Genomic DNA, 20,000 nt, shown 5'->3' with positions numbered 1-20,000 from the left:
AAAGAATAAACGTCTTGTTTTCGAGATGATAGTTTCCGGATTCGACCATATTAATGACCTAAGGCTCGCATTTCTGTGTGTTTTTATGTTATAATTAAGTCTATGATTTCATAGAGCAGTCTGACTGAGCGATGGTAGGCACCAGCAGGCTCGTAAGCATTCATTCAAACAGCACTTTTGTGCGTTTTGCCAGCAGTTGTTTATGACTTCAAGCCTATCAACTCCCAAGATTAGGCTGGTGTCACCGATGTGAAATGGCTAGCTAGTTAGCGGGGTGTATATGGAATACAAATGGAATAGAGAGAAATAGTCCTATAATTCCTATAATAACTACAACCTAAAACTTCTTACCTGGGAATATTGAAGACTCATGTTAAAAGGAACCACCAGCTTTCATATGTTCTCATGTTCTGAGCAAGGAACTGAAACGTTAGCTTTCTGACATGGCACATATTGCACTTTTACGTTCTTCTCCAACACTTTGTTTTTGCATTATTTAAACCAAATTGAACATGTTTCATTATTTATTTGAGGCTAAATTGATTTTATTGATGTATTATATTAAGTTAAAATAAGTGTTCATTCAGTATTGTTGTAATTGTCATTATTACAAATAAATGTAAAATATATATATATATTTTTTTTGTCCTTTTTTTCAGTATCGGCGTTGAAAATCGGTCGACCTCAAGTATAAAGATGAAATATTCACTTACTTTTTGAAAATCTTCCTCTGGTTTGTCATCCAAAGGGTCCCAGCTATAACACGCAGTGTCATTTTGTTAGATAAAATCCTTCTTTACATCCCAAAAAGTACATTTAGTTGGCGCCATCGATTTGAGTAATCCACTCGTTCAACATGCAGAGAAAGGAATCTGAAAATCTACCCCTAAACTTTGTTTCAACAAGTCAAAATACATTTCTATTTACTCGTAAGATACCCTAAAATGTAATCAAACTATAATATTTATTTCGTAAAGAAGTATGTTCAATAGGAAACCAATTTTAGTAGGTGCGTAATTTCTTCATGGCGCACGCAAACACGGATTTCCAAGACTGTGTCCTTCTACTAAAACTGTTATCTGTTATTCGTTTTTCAAGTTACAAGTCTGAAACCTTGAACATAGACTGCTGACACCCTGTGGAAACCATAGGAATTGCATCCAGGGAGCTAATTATTAATATGACCTTTCTGTTGCATTTCTAAGAGGATGGTCTCTCAAAAAAAAAAATCCAGTTGGTTTTACTTTGGATTTTCTCCTACCATATCTATGGTGTTATATTCTCCTACATTATTTAAACATTTGTACAAACTCCAAAGTGTTTCCTTTCCAATGGTACCAATTATATACATATCCTGGCTTCACGGCCTGAGCTATAGGTAGTTTACTTTGGGCACGTCATTCAGGCGGAAATTGAGAAATAAGGGGCTGAGGGCTTCCTCTGATACCGCCTGGTATAGAGGTCCTGGATTGAATGGAAGCTTGGCCCCAGTGATCTACTGGGCAGTACGCACTACCCTCTGTAATGCCTTGCAGTCGGAGGCCGAGCAGTTGCCATACCAGGCAGTGATTCAACCAGTCAGGATGCTCTCGATGGTGCAGTTGTAGAACCTTTTGAGGATCTGAGGACCCATGACAAATCTTTCCAGTCTCCTGAGGGGGAATAGATTTAGTTGTGCCCTCTTTACGACTGTGTTGGTGTGTTTGGACCATGATAGTTTGTTGGTGATGTGGACACCAAGAAACCTGAAGCTCTCAACCTGCTCCACTACAGCCCCTTTGATGAGAATGGGGGTTCGTGCTCTGTCCTCTTTTTCCTGTAGTCCACAATCATCTCCTTTATCTTGATCACGTTGAAGGAGAGATTGTTGTCCTGGAACCACACGGCCAGGTCTCTGACCTCCCTATCTGTCCGCCAATTGAAGCTCAACAGAAGTTGGGTGATGCAACAGGACAACGGCCCAAAACACAGAAGTAAATCAACAACAGAATGGCTTCAACAGAGGAAAATACACCTTCTGGAGTGGCCCAGTCAGAGTCCTGACCTTAACCTGAGTGGCCCAGTCAGAGTCCTGACCTTAACCTGAGTGGCCCAGTCAGAGTCCTGACCTTAACCCGATTGAGATGCTGTGACCTCGAGAGTGGTTCACACCAGACATCCCAAGAATATTGCTGAACTGAAACAGTTTTTCAAAATTCCTCCCGACCGTTGTGCGGGTCTCATCCGCAACTACAGAAAACGGTTGGTTGAGGTTATTGCTGCCAAAGGAGGGTCAACCAGTTAGTAAAGGTGTTCACATACTTTTCCCACAATGCACTATGAATGTTTACACCGTGCGTTCAATAAAAGACATGCAAACTGAATAATTGTGTATAATTGTGTGTGTGTTATTAGATTAAGCAGACTGTGTTTGTCTATTGTTGTGTCTTAGATGAAGATTAGATCCAATTTTATGACCAATTTATACTGAAATCCAGGCAACTCCAAAGGGTTCACATGCTGTTGTTCCCTGAGGTGGAATGTTTACAGTATTCACGATAACAGCTGAAAACTCTCCTGGGAGGCAGAATGGACATCAGCTATTTCAAGACGGGCGAACAATGGGTCAAGGCTTCTACTAGAGTCTGCATCTGTTACTGATAATCCATTTCACTAGACCAGCTGGGCAGGCAGGTTGCAAAACATGTCCCCTTTACAGGGCTGCCAGGACAGACGAGAGTCAGGGAGACATTCTGTCACAGTATTCAGCCTGCTAGTCAGGGACATTCAGGACATGGGGAGACAGGAGGAGACATTCTGTCACAGTATTCAGCCTGCTAGTCAGGGACATTCAGGACATGGGGAGACAGGAGGAGACATTCTGTCACAGTATTCAGCCTGTTAGTCAGGGACATTCAGGACATGGGGAGACAGGAGGAGACATTCTGTCACAGTATTCAGCCTGCTAGTCAGGGACATTCAGGACATGGGGAGACAGGAGGAGACATTCTGTCACAGTATTCAGCCTGCTAGTCAGGGACATTCAGGACATGGGGAGACAGGAGGAGAGGGGACATTCTGTCACAGTATTCAGCCTGCTAGTCAGGGACATTCAGGACATGGGGAGACGAGAGGAGAGGAGACATTCTGTCACAGTATTCAGCCTGCTAGTCAGGGACATTCAGGACATGGGGAGACGAGAGGAGAGGAGACATTCTGTCACAGTATTCAGCCTGCTAGTCAGGGACATTCAGGACATGGGGAGACGAGAGGGGACATTCTGTCACAGTATTCAGCCTGCTAGTCAGGGACATTCCGGACATGGGGAGACGAGACATTCTGTCACAGTATTCAGCCTGCTAGTCAGGGACATTCAGGACATGGGGAGACGAGAGGGGACATTCTGTCACAGTATTCAGCCTGCTAGTCAGGGACATTCCGGACATGGGGAGACGGAGACATTCTGTCACAGTATTCAGCCTGCTAGTCAGGGACATTCAGGTCATGGGGAGAGGAGAGGAGAGGAGACATTCTGTCACAGTATTCAGCCTGCTAGTCAGGGACATTCAGGACATGGGGAGACAGGAGGAGAGGGGACATTCTGTCACAGTATTCAGCCTGCTAGTCAGGGATATTCAGGACATGGGGAGACGAGAGGAGAGGAGACATTCTGTCACAGTATTCAGCCTGCTAGTCAGGGATATTCAGGACATGGGGAGACGAGAGGAGAGGAGACATTCTGTCACAGTATTCAGCCTGCTAGTCAGGGATATTCAGGACATGGGGGAGACGAGAGGGAACATTCAGTTTATAAATGAGATTAGAAGATCTGAGGATGTATCTCCTTGTATTACCAGTCACAAAGTATATCATGTACAAGTCCTGGCAAGAGGACAACAAGAGGGTGGACAGACACAAAGAATGGTGTTGCCCATAACTGACACAGTTCCCAGCACTGACAAGGGGCTGTGACAATGTGAACAGTTCCCAGGACTGACAAGGGGCTGTGACAATGTGAACAGTTCCCAGGACTGACAAGGAGCTGTGACAATGTGAACAGTTCCCAGGACTGACAAGGGGCTGTGACAATGTGAACAGTTCCCAGGACTGACAAGGAGCTGTGACAATGTGAACAGTTCCCAGGACTGACAAGGGGCTGTGACAATGTGAACAGTTCCCAGGACTGACAAGGGGCTGTGACAATGTGAACAGTTCCCAGGACTGACAAGGGGCTGTGACAATGTGAACAGTTCCCAGGACTGACAAGGGGCTGTGACAATGTGAACAGTTCCCAGGACTGACAAGGGGCTGTGACAATGTGAACAGTTCCCAGGACTGACAAGGGGCTGTGACAATGTGAACAGTTCCCAGGACTGACAAGGGGCTGTGACAATGTGAACAGTTGACAAGGGGCTGTGACAATGTGAACAGACAAAACCCCCGTCTTGCTGTGTACGTTACGAGTCTGCTATCTAGTAGTGATACCTTCATATCGTTTCCACCATTTCACTTCAACCTCTTGATTGTCTTTAATTGAATGTTTTCTTGTTAGAACAGGTTGGCTAATTGTTGGCTTCTCTCACTAATTGCCTGAATCAGACACAGGTGTGTAAATGTTTGCTGGAGAAATGCCATTAGGGAGTTGGAGCACCTCTACACCCTCAGTAGACTGAACAGATTTTCTCTCTCTCTCTCTCTCTCTCTCTCTCTCTCTCTCTCTCTCTCTCTCTCTCTCTCTCTCTCTCTCTCTCTCTCTCTCTCTCTCTCTCTCTCTCTCTCTCTCTCTCTCTCTCTCTCTCTCTCTCTCTCTCTCTCTCTCTCTCTCTCTCTCTCTCTCTCTCTCTCTCTCTCTCTCTCTCTCTCTCTCTCTCTCTCTCTCTCTCTCTCTCTCTCTCTCTCTCTCTCTCTCTCTCTCTCTCTCTCTCTCTCTCTCTCTCTCACATTGACGGGACTGTGGTGGAGCAGGTTGAGTGCTTCAAATTCCTCAGTGTCCACATCACTAAGGATCTATCATGGTCCAAACACACCACCAAAGTTGTGAAGAGGGCATAACAACTCCTCTCTCCCCTCAGGAGGCTAAAGATATTTGTCATGGGCCCTCAGATCTTCAAAAAGTTCAACAAGAATGCTGAACAAGAATGCTGAACAAGACTGGTAAACAAGACTGGTAAACAAGACTGGTATACAAGACTGGTATACAAGACTGGTATACAAGACTGGTAAACAAGACTGGTATACAAGACTGGTAAACAAGACTGGTAAACAAGACTGGTAAACAAGACTGGTAAACAAGACTGGTAAACAAGACTGGTAAACAAGACTGGTATACAAGACTGGTATACAAGACTGGTAAACAAGACTGGTAAACAAGACTGGTAAACAAGACTGGTATACAAGACTGGTAAACAAGACCCTTTTTTACACTGACTCTACACACACAAACACTTACACTGACTCTATACACACACACACACACTGACTCTATACACACACACACACACACTTACACTGATTCTATACACACACACTTACACTGACTCTACACACACACACTTACACTGACTCTATACACACACACTTACTCTATACACACACACACTTACACTGACTCTATACACACACACTTACTCTATACACACACTTACACTGACTCTACACACACTTACACTGACTCTATACACACACACTTACACTGACTCTACACACACACACTTACACTGACTCTACACACACACACACTTACACTGACTCTACACACACACACTTACACTGACTCTATACACACACACTTACACTGACTCTACACACACACTTACACTGACTCTACACACACACACTTACACTGACTCTATACACACACACTTACACTGACTCTATACACACACACTTACACTGACTCTACACACACACTTACACTGACTCTACACACACACTTACACTGACTCTATACACACACACTTACACTGACTCTATACACACACACTTACACTGACTCTATACACACACACTTACACTGACTCTACACACACACACTTACACTGACTCTATACACACACACTTACACTGACTCTACACACACACACTTACACTGACTCTACACACACACACTTACACTGACTCTACACACACACACTTACACTGACTCTATACACACACTTACACTGACTCTATACACACACACTTACACTGACTCTATACACACACACTTACACTGACTCTATACACACACACTTACACTGACTCTACACACACACACTTACACTGACTCTACACACACACTTACACTGACTCTACACACACACACTTACACTGACTCTACACACACACACTTACACTGACTCTATACACACACACACTTACACTGACTCTATACACACTTACACTGACTCTACACACACACTTACACTGACTCTACACACACACACACTTACACTGACTCTATACACACACTTACACTGACTCTACACACACACTTACACTGACTCTATACACACACACTTACACTGACTCTACACACACACTTACACTGACTCTACACACACACTTACACTGACTCTACACACACACACACACTGACTCTACACACACACACTTACACTGACTCTACACACACACACTTACACTGACTCTATACACACTTACACTGACTCTACACACACACTTACACTGACTCTACACACACACTTACACTGACTCTATACACACACACTTACACTGACTCTACACACACACTTACACTGATTCTATACACACACACTTACACTGGCTCTATACACACACTTACACTGACTACACACACACACTTACATTGACTACACACACACACTTACACTGACTCTATACACACACACTTACACTGACTCTATACACACACACTTACACTGATTCTATACACACACTTACACTGACTACACACACACACTTACACTGACTCTATACACACACACTTACACTGACTCTATACACACACTTACACTGGCTCTATACACACACTTACACTGACTACACACACACACTACATACACCCACACACAAATAACACATACACACATGCATACTGACACCACACACACACACACACACACACACACACACACACACACACACACACACACACACACACACACACACACACACACACACACACTGACTCTACACACACACACACAGACACACACACACACACACACACCATATTACCAACACTGCTGTTATGGATTGGTTATTGCTCTGACATGCACTGTCAACGGTGGGACCTTATATAGACATGTGTGTCTTTCTAAATCATGTCCAATCAATTGAATTTACCACAGGTGGACCCCAATAAAGTTGTAGAAACATCTCAAGGATGATCAATGGAAACAGGATGCACCTGAGCTCAATATCCAGTCTCTTAGCAAAGGGTCTGAATACTAATGTAAATAATGTATTTTATGTTTTTTATTTTTTATATATTTGCAAACATTTAAAAACCTGTTTTCCCTTTGTCATTATGGGCTTTTGTGTTCACATTGAATTTAAAAAATAAAATAATATTAGAGTAAGGCTGTAACTTAACAAAATGTGGAAAAACTGAAGGGGTCTGAATACTTTCAGACTGCACTGTGTGCATATTACCTCAATGTACTACTCATTTACCTAGTACTACTCATTTACCTAGTATTACTCATTTACCTAGTATTACTCATTTACCTAGTATTACTCATTTACCTAGTATTACTCATTTACCTAGTATTACTCATTTACCTAGTATTACTCAATGACCTAGTACCCCAACTGCACTGTGTGCATATTACCTCAATGTACTACTCATTTACCTAGTACTACTCAATTACCTAGTACCCCAACTGCACTGTGTACATATTACCTCAATGTACTACTCATTTACCTAGTATTACTCAATGACCTAGTACCCCAACTGCACTGTGTGCATATTACCTCAATGTACTACTCATTTACCTAGTACTACACTAGTACCCAGAGCGCTAAGAACCTTGGCGTGATCCTGGACAACACCCTGTCGTTCTCAACTAACATCAAGGCGGTGGCCCGTTCCTGTAGGTTCATGCTCTACAACATCCGCAGAGTACGACCCTGCCTCACACAGGAAGCGGCGCAGGTCCTAATCCAGGCACTTGTCATCTCCCGTCTGGATTACTGTAACTCGCTGTTGGCTGGGCTCCCTGCCTGTGCCATTAAACCCCTACAACTCATCCAGAACGCCGCAGCCCGTCTGGTGTTCAACCTTCCCAAGTTCTCTCACGTCACCCCGCTCCTCCGCTCTCTCCACTGGCTTCCAGTTGAAGCACGCATCCGCTACAAGACCATGGTGCTTGCCTACGGAGCTGTGAGGGGAACGGCACCTCAGTACCTCCAGGCTCTGATCAGGCCCTACACCCAAACAAGGGCACTGCGTTCATCCACCTCTGGCCTGCTCGCCTCCCTACCACTGAGGAAGTACAGTTCCCGCTCAGCCCAGTCAAAACTGTTCGCTGCTCTGGCTCCCCAATGGTGGAACACACTCCCTCACGACGCCAGGACAGCGGAGTCAATCACCACCTTCCGGAGACACCTGAAAGCCCACCTCTTTAAGGAATACCTAGGATAGGATAAGTAATCCTTCTCACCCCCCTAAAAAGATTTAGATGCACTATTGTAAAGTGGCTGTTCCACTGGATGTCATAAGGTGAATGCACCAATTTGTAAGTCGCTCTGGATAAGAGCGTCTGCTAAATGACTTAAATGTAATGTAAAATGTATTACTCAATTACCTAGTACCCCAACTGCACTGTGTACAAATTACCTCAATGTACTACTCAATTACCTAGTACCCCAACTGCACTGTGTACATATTACCTCAATGTACAACTCAATTACCTAGTACCCCAACTGCACTGTGTACATAGTACTACTCAATTACCTAGTACCCCAACTGCACTGTGTACATAGTACTACTCAATTACCTAGTACCCCAACTGCACTGTGTACAAATTACCTCAATGTACTACTCATTTACCTAGTATTACTCAATTACCTAGTACTACTCAATTACCTAGTACCCCAACTGCACTGTGTACATATTACCTCAATGTACTACTCAATTACCTAGTACTACTCAATTACCTAGTACCCCAACTGCACTGTGTACATAGTACTACTCAATTACCAAGTACCCCAACTGCACTGTGTACATAGTACTACTCAATTACCAAGTACCCCAACTGCACTGTGTACATAGTACTACTCAATTACCAAGTACCCCAACTGCACTGTGTACATAGTACTACTCAATTACCTAGTACCCCAACTGCACTGTGTACATAGTACTACTCAATTACCAAGTACCCCAACTGCACTGTGTACATAGTACTACTCAATTACCAAGTACCCCAACTGCACTGTGTACATTTACATTTAAGTCATTTAGCAGACGCTCTTATCCAGAGCGACTTACAAATTGGTGCATACACCTTATGACATCCAGTGGAACAGCCACTTTACAATAGTACTACTCAATTACCAAGTACCCCAACTGCACTGTGTACATAGTACTACTCAATTACCAAGTACCCCAACTGCACTGTGTACATAGTACTACTCAATTACCTAGTACCCCAACTGCACTGTGTACATAGTACTACTCAATTACCAAGTACCCCAACCGCACTGTGTACATAGTACTACTCAATTACCTAGTACCCCACCACATCGACTGAGAAAACCAAACATTGTGTACGAAGCATGTGACAAATAACATTAGATTACAATTAGATTTGAGAGGTGAGCCTGTTTGTTGTATTTGAGGTCACAAACTTTAACCCTTGTCTTAACCCTTGTCTTAACCCTTGTCTTCAACCCTTGTTATAACCCTTGTTTTAAATGTTCTAACCTGTTTGTGTATATATCTATTTATTCAAAATAAATATCTTATTTTGAGAATAAACTGTTCTTCACGTTTAGTAAAAACCTTTTTATGTGAGGGGCATCGGTGACCTCTCACTACTGACCCTAACGGTGACCTCTCACTACTGACCCTAACTAACCCTAAGGACTTGTGGGAGAGATGGGGGAGAAGGGGTGAAATGGGGGAGGAGGGGTGAAAGAAAGGGAGGTGTTTTTAGGGTTTGTTCTAGCAGGCAAGGCTTGATTACCCACCATGCATCATGTTGGACTCCTGGAAGTCTGGGTCATCAGGGTCGACGGAGGCGGGGTCAGAACAGAAGGTCTGGATGTTGTGTTCCTGGTACCAGCTCATAGACTCATCCACCACGTTGAACATCAGAACAACGTCTCTGTCTACATCTACACGACCCTCCTGTGTCAGGATACCTGGTTAACACAACACCAGATTTACATCTATACATTAAACATCACAACAACCTCTTAATCTCAATACAGATTAAGGTATGATGGCAACACTTTACATTAATGTGTATTAATTTATGTAGGGTTCATAGGTAGTTCACAGGTTAACACAGACACACACACACACAGACACACACACACCATCCCACAGACCCTTCTCTCAGGTGAGTATAATAAGTGTTGAAGGTAGGGGAACACACAAACCTTTCTTGCAGGTGAGCAGAGCTCCTATGAGTCCAGAAGTGATATCTCTAGGAGCCTCTACATGTGAGTGGTATACCCAGGTCAGACAGGCTGCGTCTCCCTCTGTAGGGGAGAACTCAGGACGCACCTCCCAGCGGTACGTATAGCTGGCCCCGGGGCCAACACTGTCATCCTGCTTCAGTCTGTCTGATGTACCGTCTGGATACAGCGCCCCTAGTGGAGAGATGGAGTATTATATTATTATATAGCCAGTGGAAGGTATAGCTGGCTCCTGGATACAGCGCCCCTAGTGGAGAGATGGAGTATTATATTATTATATAGCCAGTGGTAGGTATAGCTGGCTCCTGGATACAGCGCCCCTAGTGGAGAGATGGAGAAGCACATATCTACAGTATAGTTAGAGAACTGGTGCTAACTTTCTCTGACTATTTGTAACGTTGTAATACTTGTACACCTGACTTGTATAATATTGTTTGTCTGAAGTATGAACAGAGCTGTTGTGTGTTTGTCTGCTCGTTTCATATAATCTTATCTCCAATTAACGGTTATGACCTGATGACATCCGTCCCTGCCTGGCTTATCTCCATTCAAACTCCAACCGCCACGTGTGTGTGTGTGTGTGTGTGTGTGCCCTATAAACACAGATGGAGAAGCAGTAACCTTTGGGTCTGAAGTCACCTGACACAGTGAAGTCACAGTCATGTTATCAATTCTTGTTCCTACATACTGTACTGGAAATAACCACACACACACACACACACACACACACACACACACACACACACACACACACACACACACACACACACACACACACACACACACACACACACACACACACACACACACACACACACACAGAGAGAGAGAGACAGACCAGCTGGCTGGTGTGTTTTCGGACATATTCAATCATCCTTATACCAGTCTGCTGTTCCCACATGCTTCAAGAGGGCCACCATTGTTCCTGTTCCCAAGAAAGCTAAGGTAACTGAGCTAAATGACTACCGCCCCATAGCACTCACTTCCGTCATCATGAAGTGCTTTGAGAGACTAGTCAAGGACCATATCACCTCCACCCTACCTGACACCCTAGACCCACTCCAATTTGCTTACCGCCCCAATAGGTCCACAGATGATGTAATCGCCACCACACTGCACACTGCCCTAACCCACCTGGACAAGAGGAATACCTATGTAAGAATGCTGTTCATTGACTACAGCTCAGCATATAACACCATAGTACCCTCCAAACTCGTCATTAAGCTCGAGACCCTGGGTCTCGACCCCGCCCTGTGCAACTGGGTCCTGGACTTTCTGACGGGACGCCCCCAGGTGGTGAGGGTAGGTAACAACATCTCAACCCCGCTGATCCTCAAAGCTGGGGACCCTCAAGGGTGCGTTCTGAGCCCTCTCCTGTACTCCCTGTTCACCCACGACTGTGAGGCCACGCACGCCTCCAACTCAATCATCAAGATTGCGGACGACATAAAAGCGGTAGGCTTGATTACCAACAACGGCGAGACGGCCTACAGGGAGGAGGTGAGGGCCCACGGAGGGTGGTGTCAGGGAAATAACCTCACACTCAAAGTCAACAAAACTAAGGAGATGATCGTGGACTTCAGGAAACAGCAGAGGGAGCAGCTCCCCTATCCACATTGATGGGACAGTAGTGGATAAGGTGGAAAGTTTTAAGTTCCTCGGCGTACACATCACAGACAAACTGAATTGGTCCACTCACACAGACAGCATCAGGAGGCTGAAGAGATTTGGCTTGTGATTTGACATCACAGATCATCTCATGTATATATACTGTACTCTCTACCATCTACTGCATCTTGCCTATGCCGCACGGCCATCTCTCATCCATATATTTATAAGTACATATTCTCATTCATTTCTTAGTTGTTGTGGAATTAGATAGATATTAGTAATTAGATATTACTGCAGAACTAGAAGCACAAGCACTTCTGCTACACTCGCATTAACATCTGCTAACCATGTGTATGTGACAATACAATTTGATGTGATTTATTATGACATTTTTTCATTTTATTTAATTTATTATGACATTTGAAATGTCTTTATTCTTTGTAAACATGTAATGTAAACATGTTTCCCATGCCAATAAATCAAAATAAATCCCTTAAATGAAATTGAATTGAGAGAGAGCAGAGAGCAGAGAGCAGAGAGCAGAGAGCAGAGAGAGAGAGAGAGAGAGAGAGAGAGAGAGAGAGAGAGAGACAGAGACAGAGACAGAGACAGAGGGAGAGGGAGAGGGAGAGAGAAAGAGCGCGCTACAGAGAGAGAGCAGAGATAGAGAGAGAGATAGAGAGAGAGAGAGAGAGAGAGAGAGAGAGAGAGAGAGAGAGAGAGAGAGAGAGAGAGAGAGAGAGAGAGAGAGAGAGAGAGAGAGACAGAGACAGAGACAGAGACAGAGGAGAGGGAGAGGGAGAGGGAGAGGGAGAGAGAAAGAGCGCAGCCAGAGAGAGAGCAGAGATAGAGAGAGAGAGAGAGAGAGAGAGAGAGAGAGAGAGAGAGAGAGAGAGAGAGAGACAGAGAATAGAGAGAGAGAGAGAGAGAGAGAGACAGAGACAGAGACAGAGACAGAGGGAGAGGGAGAGGGAGAGAGAAAAAGAGCGCGCGCCAGAGAGAGCAGAGATAGAGAGAGAGAGAGAGAGAGAGAGAGAGAGAGAGAGAGAGAGAGAAGAGATAGAGAGAGAGAGAGAGAGACAGAGACAGAGACAGAGACAGAGGGAGAGACAGAGACAGAGGGAGAGAGAAAGAGCGCGCGCGCCAGAGATAGAGAGAGAGAGAGAGAGAGAGAGAGAGAGAGAGAGAGAGACAGAGAGAGAGAGAGAGAGAGAGAGAGAGAGACAGAGACAGAGACAGAGACAGAGGGAGAGGGAGAGGGAGAGAGAAAGAGCGCGCGCGCGAGAGAGAGAGCAGAGATAGAGAGAGAGAGAGAGAGAGAGAGAGAGAGAGAGAGAGAGAGAGAAGAAGAGAGAGAGAGAGAGAGAGACAGAGACAGAGACAGAGACAGAGGAGAGGGAGAGGGAGAGAAAAGAGCGCGCGCGCGAGAGACAGAGCAGAGATAGAGAGAGAGAGAGAGAGAGAGAGAGAGAGAGAGAGAGAGAGAGAGAGAGAGAGAGAAGAGATAGAGAGAAGAGAGAGAGAGAGAGAGAGAGAGAGAGAGAGAGAGAGAGAGAGAGAGAGAAGAGATAGAGAGAAGAGATAGAGAGAGAGAGAGAGAGAGAGAGAGAGAGAGAGAGAGAAGAGATAGAGAGAAGAGATAGAGAGAGAGAAGAGAGAGACAGGGAGCAGAGCAAGAGAGAGAGAGAGAGAGAGAGAGAGAGAGAGAGAGAGAGAGAGAGCAAAGCGAGGAGAGAGCGCAAGAGCGCGAGAGAGAGCAAGAGCGCGAGAGAGAGCGCAAGAGCGCGCGAGAGAGAGCAGAGATAGAGAGAGAGAGAAGAGAGAGAGAGAGAGAGAGAGAGAGAGAGAGAGAGAGAGAGAGAGAGAGACAGACAGACAGAGAGACAGAGAGACAGAGCAAGAGAGCAGAGCGAGAGAGCACAAGAGCGCGCGAGAGAGAGAGCGCAAGAGCGCGCGAGAGAGAGAGATAGAGAGAGAGAGAGCAGAGGCAAGCCAGGACATCACGGGACAGAAGAATGTTGGTAAATCACAGAGAACCCCATTCTTGGAAGAGCAGAAGCAGACTGGAACTGCCTGGCTGAGACAATGTGTGAATTCCAGACAGGCCAACTGTAGTGTGTTCTGACTGTATACCTGTCATGGTATGTAATGACAGCCTGTAAAACATCTCTCTTCTCTTTCCTCTTTGTAAGAACACACTATCCTACATGCACAATCTGGGAGCTCTGTCTGATTATCTATCTAAGGCTGTTTCTATTGTGTTGTCTTTGTCTGTCTTCCTGTTATCTGATCCAGTCTGGCTTGAAAATAGCAGCTCTCTTTAGACAAACAAGGAACACAGACAACCAGCCCAAAAAGACAACTAGGTGAGGAAGAGGCTGCAGTGTTGCCAGGAAGGATATTATAGACCAGAACCAGTTGTGCTCTGTTGTAGATGTCCAACCAACGACAGACAAAGCAGCTGGGAACAGACAGAGAGAAAAAAAGAGGAACTGGACCCTGGTGTGAGTCTGCGGCTACTGATGGTCTGGTCACGTTGTGATCTGATCTGCTCTGCTCTGATTGGTTCTGTTCTGTTCTGTTCAAATGTCCTCACTTCAGACCCTGGCCAACAACACAACACAATGGAGATACTATGAATGTCTGAACTATATGGAGAAATTAGAGACGTCTAAACTAGATGAGATATTATGAATGTCTAAACTAGATGAGATACGAGAGACGTCTAAACTAGATGAGATACGAGAGACGTCTAAACTAGATGAGATACGAGAGACGTCTAAACGAGATGAGATATTATGAATGTCTAAACTAGATGAGATACTAGAGACGTCTAAACTAGATGAGATATTATGAATGTCTAAACTAGATGAGATATTATGAATGTCTAAACTAGATGAGATATTATGAATGTCTAAACTAGATGAGATACTAGAGACGTCTAAACTAGATGAGATATTATGAATGTCTAAACTAGATGAGATATTATGAATGTCTAAACTAGATGAGATATTATGAATGTCTAAACTAGATGAGATATTATGAATGTCTAAACTAGATGAGATATTATGAATGTCTAAACTAGATGAGATATTATGAATGTCTAAACTAGATGAGATACGAGAGACGTCTAAACTAGATGAGATACGAGAGACGTCTAAACTAGATGAGATACTAGAGACGTCTAAACTAGATGAGATACGAGAGACGTCTAAACTAGATGAGATATTATGAATGTCTAAACTAGATGAGATATTATGAATGTCTAAACTAGATGAGATACGAGAGACGTCTAAACTAGATGAGATACGAGAATGTCTAAACTAGATGAGATACTAGAGACGTCTAAACTAGATGAGATACGAGAGACGTCTAAACTAGATGAGATATTATGAATGTCTAAACTAGATGGAGATATTATGAATGTCTAAACTAGATGGAGATATTATGAATGTCTGAACTATATGAGATATTATGAATGTCTAAACTAGATGAGATACTAGAGACGTCTAAACTAGATGAGATATTATGAATGTCTAAACTAGATGAGATACGAGACGTCTAAACTAGATGAGATACTAGAGACGTCTAAACTAGATGAGATATTATGAATGTCTAAACTAGATGAGATATTATGAATGTCTAAACTAGATGAGATATTATGAATGTCTAAACTAGATGAGATATTATGAATGTCTAAACTAGATGAGATACTAGAGACGTCTAAACTAGATGAGATATTATGAATGTCTAAACTAGATGAGATACTAGAGACGTCTAAACTAGATGAGATACTAGAGACGTCTAAACTAGATGAGATATTATGAATGTCTAAACTAGATGAGATACTAGAGACGTCTAAACTAGATGAGATATTATAAATGTCTAAACTAGATGAGATACTAGAGACGTCTAAACTAGATGAGATACTAGAGACGTCTAGACTAGATGAGATACTAGAGACGTCTAAACTAGATGAGATACGAGAGACGTCTAAACTAGATGAGATATTATGAATGTCTAAACTAGATGACATACGAGAGACGTCTTAACTAGATGAGATATTATGAATGTCTAAACTAGATGAGATACAAGAGACGTCTAAAATAGATGAGATACTAGAGACGTCTTAACTAGATGAGATATTATGAATGTCTAAACTAGATGAGATATTATGAATGTCTAAACTAGATGAGATATTATGAATGTCTAAACTAGATGAGATACTAGAGACGTCTAAACTAGATGAGATACTAGAGACGTCTAAACTAGATGAGATATTATGAATGTCTAAACTAGATGAGATATTATGAATGTCTACACTAGATGGAGATATTATGAATGTCTACACTAGATGGAGATATTATGAATGTCTAAACTAGATGAGATATTATGAATGTCTAAACTAGATGGAGATATTATGAATGTCTAAACTAGATGAGATACTAGAGACGTCTAAACTAGATGAGATATTATGAATGTCTAAACTAGATGAGATACTAGAGACGTCTAAACTAGATGGAGATATTATGAATGTCTAAACTAGATGAGATACTAGAAACGTCTAAAATAGATGAGATATTATGAATGTCTAAACTAGATGGAGATATTATGAAGGTCTAAACTAGATGAGATACTAGAGACGTCTAGACTAGATGAGATACGAGAGACGTCTAGACTAGATGAGATACTAGAGACGTCTAAACTAGGTGAGATATTATGAATGTCTAAACTAGATGAGATACGAGAGACGTCTTAACTAGATGAGATATTATGAATGTCTAAACTAGATGAGATACTAGAGACGTCTAAACTAGATGGAGATATTATGAATGTCTAAACTAGATGAGATACGAGAGACGTCTAAACTAGATGAGATATTATGAATGTCTAAACTAGATGAGATACTAGAGACGTCTAAACTAGATGAGATATTATGAATGTCTAAACTAGATGAGATACTAGAGACGTCTAAACTAGATGAGATACTAGAGACGTCTAAACTAGATGAGATACGAGAGACGTCTAAACTAGATGAGATACGGGAGACGTCTAAACTAGATGAGATACGGGAGACGTCTAAACTAGATGAGATACGGGAGACGTCTAAACTAGATGAGATACTATGAATGTCTAAACTAGATGAGATACGGGAGACGTCTAAACTAGATGAGATACTATGAATGTCTAAACTAGATGAGATACGAGAGACGTCTAAACTAGATGAGATACTAGAGACGTCTAAACTAGATGAGATACTATGAATGTCTAAACTAGATGAGATACGGGAGACGTCTAAACTAGATGAGATACGGGAGACGTCTAAACTAGATGAGATACTATGAATGTCTAAACTAGATGAGATATTATGAATGTCTAAACTAGATGGAGATATTATGAATGTCTGAACTAGATGAGATATTATGAATGTCTAAACTAGATGAGATACTAGAGACGTCTAAACTAGATGAGATATTATGAATGTCTAAACTAGATGAGATACGAGAGACGTCTAAACTAGATGAGATACTAGAGACGTCTAAACTAGATGAGATATTATGAATGTCTAAACTAGATGAGATATTATGAATGTCTAAACTAGATGAGATATTATGAATGTCTAAACTAGATGAGATATTATGAATGTCTAAACTAGATGAGATATTATGAATGTCTAAACTAGATGAGATACTAGAGACGTCTAAACTAGATGAGATATTATGAATGTCTAAACTAGATGAGATACTAGAGACGTCTAAACTAGATGAGATACGAGAGACGTCTAAACTAGATGAGATATTATGAATGTCTAAACTAGATGAGATATTATGAATGTCTAAACTAGATGAGATATTATGAATGTCTAAACTAGATGAGATACTAGAGACGTCTAAACTAGATGAGATACTAGAGACGTCTAAACTAGATGAGATACTAGAGACGTCTAAACTAGATGAGATACGAGAGACGTCTAAACTAGATGAGATATTATGAATGTCTAAACTAGATGACATACGAGAGACGTCTTAACTAGATGAGATATTATGAATGTCTAAACTAGATGAGATACGAGAGACGTCTAAAATAGATGAGATACTAGAGACGTCTTAACTAGATGAGATATTATGAATGTCTAAACTAGATGAGATATTATGAATGTCTAAACTAGATGAGATATTATGAATGTCTAAACTAGATGAGATACTAGAGACGTCTAAACTAGATGAGATACTAGAGACGTCTAAACTAGATGAGATATTATGAATGTCTAAACTAGATGAGATATTATGAATGTCTACACTAGATGGAGATATTATGAATGTCTACACTAGATGGAGATATTATGAATGTCTACACTAGATGGAGATATTACGAATGTCTAAACTAGATGAGATATTATGAATGTCTAAACTAGATGGAGATATTATGAATGTCTAAACTAGATGAGATACTAGAGACGTCTAAACTAGATGAGATATTATGAATGTCTAAACTAGATGAGATACTAGAGACGTCTAAACTAGATGGAGATATTATGAATGTCTAAACTAGATGAGATACTAGAAACGTCTAAAATAGATGAGATATTATGAATGTCTAAACTAGATGGAGATATTATGAAGGTCTAAACTAGATGAGATACTAGAGACGTCTAGACTAGATGAGATAGACGTCTAGACTAGATGAGATACGAGAGACGTCTAAACTAGATGAGATATTATGAATGTCTAAACTAGATGAGATACTAGAGACGTCTAAACTAGATGAGATACTAGAGACGTCTAAACTAGATGAGATACGAGAGACGTCTTAACTAGATGAGATACGAGAGACGTCTAAACTAGATGAGATACTATGAATGTCTAAACTAGATGAGATACGGGAGACGTCTAAACTAGATGAGATACTATGAATGTCTAAACTAGATGAGATACGAGAGACGTCTAAACTAGATGAGATACGAGAGACGTCTAAACTAGATGAGATACTATGAATGTCTAAACTAGATGGAGATACTATGAATGTCTAAACTAGATGAGATACGAGAGACGTCTAAACTAGATGAGATACGGGAGACGTCTAAACTAGATGAGATACTATGAATGTCTAAACTAGATGAGATACGGGAGACGTCTAAACTAGATGAGATACTATGAATGTCTAAACTAGATGAGATACGAGAGACGTCTAAACTAGATGAGATACGAGAGACGTCTAAACTAGATGAGATACGAGAGACGTCTAAACTAGATGAGATACTAGAGACGTCTAAACTAGATGAGATACTAGAGACGTCTAAACTAGATGAGATACGAGAGACGTCTAAACTAGATGAGATACGAGAGACGTCTAAACTAGATGAGATACTATGAATGTCTAAACTAGATGAGATACGAGAGACGTCTAAACTAGATGAGATACGAGAGACGTCTAAACTAGATGAGATACGAGAGACGTCTAAACTAGATGAGATACTAGAGACGTCTAAACTAGATGAGATACTAGAGACGTCTAAACTAGATGAGATACTAGAGACGTCTAAACTAGATGAGATACGAGAGACGTCTAAACTAGATGAGATACGAGAGACGTCTAAACTAGATGAGATACGAGAGACGTCTAAACTAGATGAGATACGAGAGACGTCTTAACTAGATGAGATACTAGAGACGTCTTAACTAGATGAGATACTAGAGACGTCTAAACTAGATGAGATACGGGAGACGTCTTAACTAGATGAGATACGGGAGACGTCTAAACTAGATGAGATACGAGAGACGTCTAAACTAGATGAGATACTA

At 42.0% G+C, this 20,000-nt stretch overlaps 1 protein-coding gene across 1 annotated transcript in view; it reads right to left on the bottom strand.

Moving 5' to 3' along the window:
• The window catches only part of LOC127925323 (ferroxidase HEPHL1-like), a 92,149-nt gene that overhangs the window by 47,818 nt on the left and 24,331 nt on the right, over positions 1-20,000 (bottom strand). Inside the window, 2 exon segments of the mRNA XM_052510169.1 lie at positions 10,135-10,308; positions 10,549-10,761. Coding sequence (XP_052366129.1) covers positions 10,135-10,308; positions 10,549-10,761 — 387 coding nt within the window.

This window comes from Oncorhynchus keta, unplaced genomic scaffold (assembly GCF_023373465.1).
Source record: "Oncorhynchus keta strain PuntledgeMale-10-30-2019 unplaced genomic scaffold, Oket_V2 Un_contig_541_pilon_pilon, whole genome shotgun sequence".
In the NCBI taxonomy this organism is placed as follows: Eukaryota; Metazoa; Chordata; class Actinopteri; order Salmoniformes; family Salmonidae; genus Oncorhynchus; species Oncorhynchus keta.
The sequence above is the reverse complement of the archived record's forward strand: the minus strand, read 5'-3'. Positions and strand labels throughout refer to the sequence as shown.